General features: G+C 32.8%; 1 protein-coding gene across 1 annotated transcript; it reads left to right on the top strand.

Annotated features, from left to right (window-relative positions):
• The first annotated feature begins 2,641 nt into the window (after positions 1–2,641).
• LOC144843272 (uncharacterized) lies at positions 2,642–12,356 on the top strand. The gene is made up of 10 exons (XM_078700065.1): positions 2,642–2,717; positions 3,158–3,535; positions 3,644–3,892; positions 4,783–4,917; positions 8,660–8,794; positions 9,452–9,583; positions 10,169–10,309; positions 10,485–10,790; positions 10,867–10,942; positions 11,447–12,356. Exons 1-9 carry the CDS (start codon positions 2,642–2,644, stop codon positions 10,911–10,913), a joined length of 1,599 nt encoding a protein of 532 aa, XP_078556191.1. The 3' UTR covers positions 10,914–10,942; positions 11,447–12,356.
• Positions 12,357–15,239: the final 2,883 nt, after the last annotated feature.

Genomic DNA, 15,239 nt, shown 5'->3' with positions numbered 1-15,239 from the left:
CTTTCAGACTGGACTTCTATAACGTATAAATATGGATATTGTATACGAAGAAATGTGACTCAATTTTAATTTAGTGTCAGAAACAACATTTAGTATGAAATTAAGGGTGTTGCCCGGGCCACTATGGCAACACCCCTAGGTCCGCCCCTGCGCTAGATGCTTGGAAATTAGTGTTATTGAAAATATCAGGATGTTTGGTAGAAAATATGCCTGATACTGTACACCGCACCGCGGCACCATACCAAACTGTTGCTGTCCGACATGACTGTGCCCTACACACACCTGGCATGTTTCAGTCCATCACGTCTCCTTGTGTTTTCGAGGAAATAATGACCCCCAACCCCCACCCGGGGGTGGGGGCTGCAGGATACAGTCCAACAGTATAAAACAAGAAATAAGGCCATGGCCTAACTTGGCTGGGAGTCATTGGACAACTAGGTCTACTTGACCTGGCTGGGCTAGCTAAAGTAGGTAGCTAGGCCTAAAAAAATCGGACAGAAAATGTGGAGTTATTTACATGTATTTGACTAATACAGTACAAATATAACAAAATATAGCAAAATATTGATAATAAAATACAATCATTTTAAAGTGCAGTATAACCGTATGTAGATGCTAACTAGTACAATATGAATATATTATATATTACATAGAGATACTAATAATATAATATTAATTTGACATTAGAAAACAGAAATGGAAACCATATAGGTGAAATTCAACGTTTTGTGCTACAATCTCTAGTCTAACTTTAGGGTGTCTGGTACTTGCGGTGCAGCAGACAATTAGTCTGTTGTTATCCGTTTAGTATTGTATGAACACAACTTGTTCATTTGGCATTATTTTGAGTGGTCCCTCGGGGGGTCTGGCGGGCCTATTGCAGCAGACAACAAGTCTGTTGTTTGTGATACTGGTATAAGGATGATTGCCAATGGGCATCCCATGGTGGTAAAATTAGGTGGTATCTCTCTCATCTAACCGGTGCCGATTTTTTAGCACTTTTCGGAGTCTCCCCCCCCCCCCCAGTCTAGACGCAGACGCAGTTCGTACCCGACAGACTCCCATTTTCATTGACTTCAAGTGACCCCCAACACACTTAAATAGTCAGATATTGGTACCTAGCTCATTTAACCAAATGTCTCTGGGCTGCCTTGTTACAACCGTTAATGTAGAAAACGCCAGCTAATGTCGAAACAACCGTGAATGTAGAACAATCCACCGCTTTTGTAGTAAAACCTCCAGCTTATGTAGAAACACCAACAGCTTATGTAGTAAATAAAAATCAACACCAGCTAATGTAGAAACAGTCAACAGCTTATGTAGTAACGAAAATTGCCTCCCAGCTTATGTAGTTACTATCGCCAGCTAATGTAGAAAATGTTATATATTTTACAAAAATGTCTCATTTATGTGCAAATGCATCGATCTTTACTTAGCTATCAGTCTTTCCACCTCTCGTAAGCAACCAACTTTCTAAAACGACCACATATCGTAACCAACCATCTCTGTTAAGGGACCGCTTCTCATAATCGACCACCTCTCGTAAGGGATCACCTCCTCTCATAATGGACCACTTCTCATAATCGACCACCTCTCTCGTAAGCGACCACCTCTCGTAAATGACCACCTCTTTTAAGGGACCACTTCCGAGAGGTGGTCGATTATGATAAATGGTCCCTTAAAAGAGATGGTGGTCGTTCAATAGATGTGGTCACTTACCAGAGGTCGTTGTGACGGGAGATAGTCGATTATGAGAAGCGGTTCTTTAATAGAGAGAAAGGGGTTGTGGTTTCTTAAAAGAGGTGGTCATTTACGAGAGGTGTGGTCGTTAAGAGAGGTGGTCGCTTACGAGATGTGGAAAGACTGATAGCTAAGTAAAGATCGATGCTTGCACATGAATTATAGACATTTTTGTAAAATATATAACATTTTCTACATTAGCTGGCGATAGTAACTACATAAGCTGGGAGGCAATTTTCGTTACTACATAAGCTGTTGACTGTTTCTACATTAGTTGTCACATAAATAGTGTAGACAGAGCTTAAAATAGAATCAACTAATATAATAAGAAATGTCAGAAATATATAGTACTTTTATTACAAACTATTAATTCTCGATAAACACTTACATTAATTTTCATTTCATTTGTTTATTCAATAAGTACAAGCCTACGACCCATTGTACAATACTGTTACAATAGAAAAACATATTATTCATTATCATTCTTCAGCTCTTTCTTTCCTGATTTACCCTAAATGTCTATTAATTATCTCCACTATGTTAAAATAAACTATGGTCTATAGAATCATGGGGGAATCTATTCAAGTTTCAGTACTGATACAATTGTATGAGGAAAAAAAAGGACAAGAGAATCAGTCAGTCAAGTTTATGAACAACAACTCAATTTACAAAGAAATACTTTATAGTATTGGGCAGTGGTATTGGGTAATGATAGGGACAATAATTGTAACTGTTGTGCAGTCAGTCGTTTACTTATTACAGTCACTGCTAATGCTGTTGAGCACAAATTTACAATTCGAATACAAAAAGTACTCAACGAATCTTTACGTTAACAACGAAAGTTCCCAATCGAATACGACAAGTATTATACAACCTATCTTAAACCTTACATTTAATGGAGATGTCGGCTAAACGTTTTCCAAGCTTGTTTCGCCTGGTTGTAGGTCTCTTTTTGACGTGTCTATCGGAATCATCAGGTATGTTTTATGTTTGAAGACATATGTATGTTTTTATCAGTCACCTGGTATCGGGATTCTATTTTAATTTAATTTTTTTCATTTTATTGGACAATTGTAAATTGACAAGAGAAACGTAAGTTTGAAATGTTACAATCATGATTCCATTGTATATTGAAAAAGAGATACTAAAAATATATTGTATTTTTGGCGTTACGTTTTTTACATGACACTATGGTCTGAGTAATCAACACATTAATTGTACTTAACAAATAAAACGCTGCTATCCAAGCCACATTTATTCTTATTTTGTGCTATTAAGCGTCGATAATTCCAGTCTTATATCAGATGACCGCGATTGAAATTCAGAAAAAAAAGTGTTACTCTTGCTTGTGTGTTAGTTTCTACTTATTAACTGCATTAGGATGACTGAAAATCATAAATGTGTTATTATTTTTAAGATCCATTAGATATACTCGTTTATTCTACCACACCACTTGTGTCATCTAGCAGTTGGTTTCAAGGACTTCGATACGGCGGAGACATCGGAGATTTATCAGTTGGAATATTATACAAGAATATTGATGGAAAAGATAACGTGACTTGGGATGATACTGGATATACAAGTGATGACTTCGGGACGAGTCAAACGATAGGTATGCCAAACGGTAAAATATTTGACACAAGCAGCATAATTGACTTCCATGTAAACAGCTATCTCACGTATCTAGGTGTTAATGACTTACATACTCAGACTGAGAGAGTTGGTGTTTTCTCATTTGAAGCAAAGCAAAATGGGGTAGTCGCAAATTCAGCAATTGTCTTGACATCCGCTTCTGGTGAGTAATTGCATGATATATCTCATCTTATCTTATATTTATACCATCATTTTCACTATTCAAAATTAACTCTTATTCTAGAACATTTTTATCTCTTATTCTTTGCAGCTGTAATTAGAATGGAGTACAGAACAATAGCAGTTGGCATTGGAGAGTCTGTCACTATCAACCTTAGTAAAGGTGGTGATCTTAACGATTTACGTTGGAGACATAATTACGGTGAGGAAATACACAATCTGAGGGGTAATACGTCTGCTGTGATTGAAAACATACGAAAAAAAGATGATGGCGTATATGAATGTTATACAGGTGATAGCCCGGATGGTAACCATGGTATCATGAGGCTGATTGTTAGAGGTAGGTAGAGGTTTTTAATTACAAATCATGACTTTTTGATTGAGTACGCTGTAAATGCGATTATCTAAATCTAAATCACTTTGCACAATGATATACAAAACAATTTGAAACTATTTGTTTGACGTTTTATTTTTTCAATTTGCAAACTAGTTTATATTTACCTTCAACTTTTTTCACAAATAATAGCTTACATACAATAGTTGAGCACAATTATTGGTTCAATAAGCATGGACTATTTCACTCATAAGAAAAGAACTCTGTTTCAATAAGTTATAAACACATTTTTTTTTAAACTTTAGTATTTTGGTGATATAATAATTATTTACCGTTACCGACGGAACGTTTTGAAACTATGATTAGCCATATATATAAAACAATAAAAGAATATCAAATTGAAAGTAGAATAAATGTCATAAATGACTTAGCATATCTAAAGAATAATGAAAATGAAAACAATAAATACTTGATTATGCATATAATAGGAACATAAAGTAACTAAATCGGAAAAAAGTATAATTATTAACCACACTTCATATATCTAGGGTCACATTTATCAAAACATCATCTTGACTATGTTTAAGTCATTTACTATATTTTCTTAAGTAAGCTTTCAAAACAACCAAGCAATGATTTTTACCAGGATTTCACCATCCGACTCAACAGGCTCCAATACAAAATGATGGAGATGATCTGATACCGGTTTCTTTTCTTTTTTGTGTTTGCCATTTTTGTTTAAACTTGTTTTTTTTAATGGAATGCAATTGGTCTTGTAGCTATATGGACGTACGTATCCGAAATAAAAGTAAAATGAATATCACTATAATCACGATCCAATAAAATCGCTTTCATAAAAGCAATGTATTTAGATTTTTTTTAAATTTGTTTATTAGCTTGTCCTTCACCAAAATGGAATCCTCCAAACTGTGAAATGGACTGTCCCGTATGTTATAATGGTGGAGTGTGTGACGATAAGACGGGTGTCTGTATTTGTCCATCTGGATTTAAAGGCGATGCTTGCGAAACTGGTAATAGCCTAATTTATATTTCTATAGCATGTAATTTATCATATTTAAGTTGATTTAATGCAATGAAGCGTACTTACAGTGCTATTTTTTTTCTTTATATTTTCTGTATGATGAAACTTTCTACGCTACCTACATACAAACATAAAGAAATAGAAAAGTTTAAAGGGCTATGTCATATTGTTTATTGACTTGTTACGACTACTACTACTCATGTTGAGTAGTTGAGAATTGATTAGATCATTAGGAGAAAAAAATTCAAAATCATTCTGGATTAAACTAAAACAAACAAAACAAAATTTTCCAAATAACATACATATTAATACATGGCGCACTCACTTCGAATCCTTATTTTATAATAATGAAAATAGAGATAATCAAAATGTAGAAAGTATCATTACTAATGAACCTGCTGTAAATGAAAACGAATTTGACCTAAATAATGACATTACAGTAGATGAGGTAATTCATGCCATTAAATCCCAACAAAACAGGTAAACCACCTGGAATCGATGGATTATTACCAGAACTTTTTATACACTCATCTCAAAATGTAATCAATCTAATAACAAAATTATATAATGTATAATACAGGACAGTTTCCACAGCAATGGGCAACCTGCCTTATTATCCCAATATTTTAAAAAGGTGACAAAGAACAACCAGAGAATTATAGAGGAATACCACTTATTCCTGTTTTTGCTAAAATTTTCTTACATATTATTAATAAAAGATTACAATTTTGGGCAGAAGATAATAACATTCTACCTCAGGAACAAGCCGGTTTTAGAAAGGGGTTCAGAACATCGGATAATGTATTTATTCTTAACACAATAATTAACAAATACCTAAGAAAAAATCGTGGGAAAGTATATGTTGCTTTCATTGACATCAATATCTTCACATAAAACTACAAAATTCAGGAGTAAAAGGAAAATGTTAAACGTTATTAATTCAATGTACAATAAGTTATCAGCACATGTTAAGGTCGACGGCAATATTAGTAATTCTTTCAAATGTTTAATAGGTATACAACAGGGTTCGCCACTCTCGTCTTTTTTATTTAATATTTTTATTAATGATTTGAGTGAAACATTAAATGAGGAAGGCGACGAGCATAGAATCCCAATAGGAAATCTAAAAATTAATCATTTACTCTATGCAGATGACCTTATATTGTTTGGTTATACCGTTTATGGTCGACCTTATATTATTTAAACAAGTTATCTACCTACTCTACAAGATGGGATGTAACTGTTAATGTTAACAAGAGTAATATTGTAGTGTTTAAGAATGGTGGTAATCTTAACAAATTTGAAAAATGGAATTACAATGGAAATACAGTTGACATTGTCAAATCCTTTAAATATTTAGGAGTTGTTTTCAACTCAAATGGTAATTGGAATAAAGCAAAAAAGAATACAATTGTCAACAAGCTAATAAAGCTTTGTTCACATTAAAGGGATTGACCCATAGGCGTTTTGGCAACCTCCAAGTTATTATATGGAACCATATTTGATGTTAAGATTATGCCAATCTTACTTTATGGTAGTGAAATATGGGGTTTAAATGATATATCAGTATTAGAGAAAGTTCATCTAAGATTCTGTAAATACATTCTAGGAATAGGTAATTCTGCACCAAGTGTTGCAGTGAGAGGAGAATGTGGAAGATTTACTATCCAAATTCAAATTATCATTAATATAATTCGTTACTGGCTAAGAGTAATCCAAATGGATAATGACAAATTTATTAAACAATGTTATGATTTTCAATATAGAAAAGCTCAAAGAAATGAGCAATATTGGGCCAATGACGTAAAACAAATACTATGCATAAATGGATTTGGTAACATATGGTACTCACAACAGGTTAATAATATATATACTTTTATTTCAAATTTTAAACAAAGGCTTACAGACATTGAACGACAGAAATTCTATGAAGATACTAGGCTACACTCTAAGCTCCAATATTACAAACACATTAAATATAATTTTGGAATTGAAGAATATCTAACTAAAGTAACAACTTACAAACATAGACAAATTATGACTAATATAAGACTAGGAATATTAGAATTAGAAATTAAAAAAGGAAGATGGAATTGTATAAATAGAAATGAAAGATTATGCAAATTATGTGCTTTACAATCAATTGAAGATGAATATCATTTCACTTTAGTTTGTCCATTTTATTCAGATATTAGAACTAAATTCATAATTTCATAAAATTAAAATATATTTATCTTATGTCTACCACAAATTCTGATCTTATTGGAAAATATTTATTTTTTTCATTTAAACGTAGAACAGAATTTTTAAACGCACTCAAATTATATTTATTTAATATTGTATTACATTGTATATTATTTGGGCCAAAGGCCATATATAATAAATGTTTCTTGGATCTCCAAGAAAGAAGAAGAAGTTTACTTCCTTTTATTAGTATACCGTAAATCTTCTAATTGTAACCCTAATTGCAATTCGTTGATTGTTTTTAGGGTGGGTTACTATTAGAAGGAGGTTACTATTAGAGTAGTGGGTTACTATTAGAAGATTTACGGTATTTCTGGTAACCCCGTACTTTTTTCTTATGTACAGTATTGTTATTGAAATTTATTTTGATCAAATACATAATACAATTAAAATAATAATATATATAATTATATAAGTTGTGTTTATGTTTAGGCCTAAATGTAAATATAAAAATAATTATATAATCGTCCTCAACCTTAACTAGAAACAGCAGAACATTGGATGTGGCCTTCTGTGGACCCAGGGCAATCAGCAGTGCAGTGACTATCCAGATCAGCACACTGGAAGACAATACCAATAGCCTTTTCGAATGAGTAAACACACTATTCTGATCCCTTACCATTACACCATATCACTGTCTGAAAGTGATTTTGTGATTAAACTATATATGTTTACCTTTGACAATGATCTGAACGAATGCAACATCGGTACACACCCTAATTCATCGCCCTCTCACGCATGAAGAAACAGAACAGAAACGGTCTGCTCATTATACCTCCTACGATTTTGTTTTATGGCGATACAAAAAATGAGTCTACTCGTGAAGAATATATACATCTTTAAATAAAAATGAATAACAAATAACCATACGTTTTATATATCAAATAATTGAATAAACAAAACCAGTCTTATCTTAATTATATGTAGATTATATACTATTAGTGAGCGAGGATAACAACCAACCGGGAAAACATACGCGGGACTGTTTACACCGCGAGCACGCAAGCACACGGGTTCTTCTCGAGCTGAATACATTCCCCATCACTTACCCGGGTGGTTAAGTGACCCGGGCGCGTAGATTTTTTCCAGAGACTTTCTCTGATAGATACGTGAAAGATAGCCGAACTACTTCGTAAATACAACTAAGACTTAACCCTCTAACTCTAAATAATCTCTCTCACACACTAAAGTAAAAACAAGTTTGTCATGGGATTGAAACCTTATACATTGACATGCAAAGTCCATAGTCTAATCCATTCGACTACACAGCCGGCTCGACGGAAAGCGTATTAAAAAGTTCATTCAGAGGGTGAGCGCAGAGCAGATGATGCATATTCATAATAATGCTCCCTAAATTCCTGCAATGCATCCACAGTATCCCCAGCATAAAACTAGATTTTTCAAGTCATTGCCATCGAGCAAAAGGTCTGGCAATCTCCGATGTAATCTTATATACAAAGTCATATGTCTTATTTTTAATTTTTTAGGTTGTGGAAATGACGAGTTGGGGCGTGACTGCGACTTTTTTTGTTCTTCAACTTGCGGAGGATATCTTTGGTGTCCACCTGATCCAGTTGGTTGTGCATGCATCAATGGTTTTGGAGGAAACGATTGCAATACAGGTTGTTATGTAATAATTGTTGTTATTTTGGCTAAGACAAAAATCAAAAGACAGTAGACCAATTAAAACTGCGTGTTTTCTATATTTTTTAGCTTAACACTACCGTATTGCAACAATTCGATTTTGGTTTAATAATTTAGAAATAGATATTTAATAATAAAAATGTCCTGAAAGCTGTTTTTTTATAGAATACAACGTTGTTACCTACATACATAATGATTTCCGAATGGACAATTTGGAAGAATGTAAAAATCATGTATCCACTATATTTGTCACAATCACGTTGAAAGATACCTTCACATCTCAGCTGTTTCTGATACTATTATGACATTTTAATATTTTACTTGACATCACCAAGGCTTTTGATTTAGTAACTACACATATATTTCCTCTGTGGTCTTACGGCCTGATGATTCTCTTTAGGATTGGATACCTACCTAAACTGCATTATCACATATAGATAAAAGTCACTTGTACGGCGCTGAACCATTTCCTATCACAAACAAGAACGTGCCCTTGCCTCAATTTCTTTGGCACGTTATTTGAAACCCTCGCCATCAAACGTTCCTTCTCTGCGTACAAGGTATCTACAGTATCTCATCAAAGGTTATCTTATTGATATTAAAATCTTTATCTTAAAATCTTAAATCTTTTTAAGAGTGCATGGCTGGATACTATGGAGCGGATTGTCGCCATGAATGTTACTGTGACGACAGTGATTGTAATACATACAATGGATGTTCATCCGGATCAGACTGTTCGTTTGGATACACTGGTGATACTTGTCAAGGTACTGTATACTCTAAAAGTATATACTTCTGTGAAAGTACCACAATTTGTTACTTAGCAAAATAGAATTTTGTTAAGTATAGTTATTAGCTATGGAGCGGATTGACGAAAAAATGTAACTGTGACGACAGCCAGTGTAATTAAGTAGCAGCGGGGAGCAACTCCCTGGTAGCAGGGTGTACTTCTGGGTCAACACGTGTTTCTGGTTACACAGGCAATAACTGTCTAGGTACAGTAATAGTATATCAGTTCTTGTCTTTGTCTTTTTTTCATTTTCTCCCTTTCAGAGACTTTATTCAATAATATTTAATTCGACTCATTTCTCCTTTTGATCATATATACAAGATTTAGAAAACATTTTCTCAGTGTCATGCATTTTAGATTATAACCTTGCATAAAAATAAGCAGTACCATAATTTCTATTACATACAATACAGTTTAATCAAAGACAGTAGAAATTGAAATACTTCTCATTCAAGAATCAAGAAACTGTACAGAAAAACGATAACTTCTTGGTAAATAACATTAGTCAACTGTACATCATTTCCTTTAATTTAAATGGTTTAAAAACTGATTTTTTGTGTAGTTCCCGAGGCATGTCCGTCTGGATTCTTCGGTGTTTTGTGTAATTACCCATGTCACTGCAGAGGATCTGCAGATTGTAATCGAGACGGAAGTTGCCCTAATGAATGTAATGAGGCTTGGGCTGGATCAAACTGTAGTATAGGTAGGTAACTTACATATCCGTACATTGGAATTACTAATTTGTTGATTTTGGGTGTTAAAATAAAAAATAATCGCTTTTGATCTTAAAAATGATACAATAATGGAAAAACTAAAACATATAGACCTATCTTTTCTTTTGGAATAGTCTTCTGTACATTTTCTTTTCAAAATTATAGCATTACCGTACAGTTCTGAACCGCCAACTATCGTGTACCAGACAGCATCCACCCTAGCATTTGACGTCACTTGGATTCCTGGTGAAGACTATGGAACAGGAACAATTACAAAGCGGAAGCTATCGTATAAATCATCGGAGATGGATTCATTTATATCAGTAACTGAACCAGATGATGATGTATTTATTGTTAATAATCTTATCCCAAATACACAATATCAATTCTACTCTCAATTTTCGAGGATGGTTGGTGGTATTGAAGTAGATGGCCCAAGTAGTGCACTTGGATCAACAAACACCACCACAGGTAAGCCTTTAATACAATTAAATCCGCAAACTTCCAATCATGTATTATCTTACTCAGTAATATGTTTTCTTTTCAGCTTTTGGGCTTACTATAAGTGTAAGATGCGGTTGTACTTCACCATAACTTATGCATCTTTGTTCAACAACTGAAAGGTTTGTATTGTATGCCTAGGACTAAGTCATACTTAATTAATGTATAATATTATGCAAAAGTAAAAATGTGTGGAAAGGATATATATATATATATATATATATATCCTTTCCACACATTTTTACTTTTGCATAATATTATACATTAATTAAGTATGACTTAGTCCTAGGCATACAAATTAATGTTCTTTGCCTGATTTGTTTATATATATATATATATAAATGAATATGTATGTAGTTAAGTATTTTAATTTATATACAATTGGTTATTTTAAATAGAGGATTTAATAACAAAAAATCTTAAGAAGTAAATACTTTGTATTAATGGTATGATACTAAGGTTAAAATTAAGATATCAATGAGGAAAAACAGAAAATAACGAAAAAAGGTAGAACATTTTTAGAAAATATGTAATGAAACATTGAATGAATAAAGGTGGTGGTGAACCACACAAGATAAATAAAAAAAATATAATGCAAACGTTTCTTCAATAATTTTATATTTCAGGATATTTTGGATGGTTATTGTTATGGACTTTTGTTATTGTTGAACTTGGAACTTGAAAAGATCTGTTCTGGACGTTTTCAAGGAGAAAAACTGTTACGATTTTATTTTAATATTTGTTTTACTCAGAATTCTCATGGTTTTAATAACAGCATTTTAAAAATACAGTAAAAGAGGAGCATTTTAATAATGTTAATCTAATTCAGTCCACTGCGCTTTGTTCATATTAAGATTTCAATATATATATTTTTGAAATCCGTACTAACAAATTTATTACCCCTTTGATTGTCATGTTTTGCAAGTATTGACATAATTGACATTCGGGATTTTACTAACAATTGTAATTATTTTAGAATAATACAAATAAACAAGGTCATATACATGGCTGCAGTTAGCGTGCTCAAATTTGAGTTAGTATTTACCGACCGACCAACCGAACGACCGACCGACCAACTAACTAACCGACCAACCAACCAACCGACCGACATAGTGAGCTGTAAAGTCGCGTTTGCACGCGACTAAAAACTAACATACCAAAAGGTTTAGATTGATTTTTAAAAATGAGCATTGTGTATGCTAAAAACTTCATTTTTAGGTCAAAGATATACTTCTAAAATTTATTGGTTGAGGCAATTCATTACTTTTTCTTGTTTTCTAATTTTTGCAAACTGCATTCCATATTATGTAATTAGATATGTAGATGTACAGTAGTTAAGTTAAAACATAGACATAGGTGTTCACTCAAATGCGCTTGCATGTATAATAGAGCTATACATTTTATTTTAGTTTTATAATTTAATTATTTAGTTAAAGGTTCATTAAAGGTTCGGAGTGAGAAAACGTAATACACTTTTATTTTGTGTATGATTGAATTAAATGTCACTAATAATAAATAATAACAAATAACCTTAAATATTATTCGGTAGCATTTTACAAACAATAAAGTTAGAATGCTTTAAAAAAAATATGGCTTTAATGTATTTTTGTTGTATTTACCTGGTATATACTGTATACGTTTATCTTATGCTTGTGTTTCTATTTTCTAATCAAATCAATCAAATCCGAAAACGGGCACTTTTAACATCATCAAATTGAGATATATATGTTTTATATTATAATTTACCTACCTAGGCAAACGACTAGTTATTTTGACGATTCAAATTCTATACAAAATACTGCAAATCACATTGAACTAATAGGCCTATTACCAGTATATTTTAACAGTATGAAAAAAAGCATAAAGTACATTCAATGTCTTATCGCGCCTCGAAATATTGTTCTTCATAAGCGCGCTAAGTTTGGTATTCTATCGGACGATATTTTATCGTACCTGTGTAATATGGAAAATCTTAATTAAAAGACTGAAATCAAATGAAATTATTTATATAAAATCGTTATTTAAAAAAAATACATTTATTTATCTGTCAATACCAAAACAAACAAATTTGAAAGGCAAATTAGTTACGATAATCAACCAACTTAATTAAGATCTACAATTACCGACATTAAGTTTAATTTAACTAATTAATTAAATTAATACGGAGACCCAGATCAACTCACTGTCTTACTTCTCGTCTGCGTCCGCGCACATGCACAACACATTTTAAATCTATATATAAATTATGGTTAATTCTGACATAGGCGAGCACAATGCAAAAACTTCGGTACAAATCTCCGCCTTGGATACCTACCTTATCTATCTCAGATGTACCGCGAAACGTAGATTTGATAACATTAATGTGCAGTTCGACGCTATTTTTCCATATTTCTATCTTAGCAAGATATTATAAAGAGTTTTTTAACAACATTTATGATTTCAACAGTAGATTTTCTACTCAATTTCAATTCTTGGTGGTCAAGTTATTTCCGGGTTTATGATAAGTTCACCTTGCAGAAACTTGGTTTCAACTATTTTCACTCTTTTATACATAAGGGAGCAGTTAAAATAATAGATTTGACCCTAAAGGTGACTGGAAACAGGCACTTTCCATCAATCAATACAGTGTCCCTTTGGAAGACGGAAGAAAAAAACAGATACTATAGTAGGACTGGAGCTTAAGTTGGCCATTAGTCATAGCCATTTTAGTTTTTTGTTTATTTTAGGAACGGACCGCGCGTGTGAAAGGTACAGTAGTTAATAAATAAAAATTATACTGCAAATTAATAAAGATCAAATTAAATATACGCCATAAAGAATCGGAATATATTGTGAAGAATAGTATTATAAAATTACATAGGGAGATTTGATGATAAGACATTAATCGAGTGAAATCCCGATAGCTGAGTTTTATTAAGTAAGCTGGCAGGAATAACTGTAGGCTATCTGTGTCCTGTTAGGACCGAGATGTCTGCCCATGTTGCAAGCCGTAATGTCTTCTTTCTTGGGCCGAAATGGCCCACTCTGTCACGGCAGTTAGTTTCAAAAGATGTTTAAATTAAATAATGTATTAATACTTATTAGGATGATATTTATTAAATAAACGCCTCTCCAATAAAACATCACTTTGAATAATAATCACGACGAACCCCCCCCCCCCCCCGCCAACCCAACTATCTAATAAACGTCCATCCCATCCACATTTATAATAACACAATTATACTATTTGTAGTAGAATTCATCGCACTGTTATCTACAATTTACCAAGCATTTGTTATTCTTTTTTACCACTTTTCATATCTATTAGATAGAGGATTTCATTTGATTATAAATGTTACCATATTATTAAAACTCAAAAATTTAACATATATCCCTCGAATAAGCCCCTCCCTCGAGTCAAATGAACTCCGCCTCCCCACCTCCGCCCTATAAGGGCCCTACCAAATAATAAAGACTATACTTTAAAATGTTATTAATCATCTAAGACACTGTGAAACAGAATAGTTTAGTTTTACGAATGTCAAGCATTTTCAATAATGGTAACCGACAGAAAACGTAAAAGAAGAACATTATCATTCCGAGAACCATCGTCTACACTTCCTAGTAATTATAATTATTATTATGGTACAGTATAAACTGTCAAAAAAGGAAAACATTTAAATTAAGTTTATGTTTAAATGATTGTAGATCGATTCTTTTTGCGAATGAATGCCATAACTGTTCCATTTAAGTGTTAAATATAAGACAATTATTTGTAAAAGATATAGTCACGAGTTGATAAAACCACACAAGGAAACACTTTGTATTATTAATACGTAGGCCTACGTATCATCCATCCGGATGATGATACAACGAACTCGTTATAGTTACTTTAGCCGTACTTTATCCTTTGGAAAAGTCTGAATACACAAACTATAATATAATAACTTACGTCCACCTATATAATATTATTAGATAACTCTGACTTTCTCGCTGTCAATTCTTCTACAACCAAAATATTCACACCCCTAACGCCAATGTTCGGAAATTCGAAACACTCCCGCTTTGTGACGAATTAACATGAATAACCACTACAAAACAATCTATATTTAATAATATTACAGTAATTAAATGTTCAGACGTCTGAAGGACTTTTACGTAATATATTATCTTATTTAGAAGAAAAATTGCGATCTTTCTACATTACCATTACCATTACATGGCCTTAAGAACAAGATTGTCCTTCCCAGGCTTTACATCCACAACAATTATACATTGTTAATCCTCGAAAGGTACTGTGCCCCCTTTAACCCAGGTTCAAGTACTAGAACGAAAATATCCAATCTTTGAACGTTGTACTATTTGAACAATCCCAGAATGCAAGGATAGGTCGTTGTGCCATGTCGAAAATACCTTTCTGATTCGTTAGCACGTCCAAGT

The sequence above is a fragment of the Antedon bifida genome, chromosome 5 (assembly GCF_963402885.1).
Source record: "Antedon bifida chromosome 5, ecAntBifi1.1, whole genome shotgun sequence".
Taxonomy (NCBI): Eukaryota; Metazoa; Echinodermata; class Crinoidea; order Comatulida; family Antedonidae; genus Antedon; species Antedon bifida.
The sequence above is the reverse complement of the archived record's forward strand: the minus strand, read 5'-3'. Positions and strand labels throughout refer to the sequence as shown.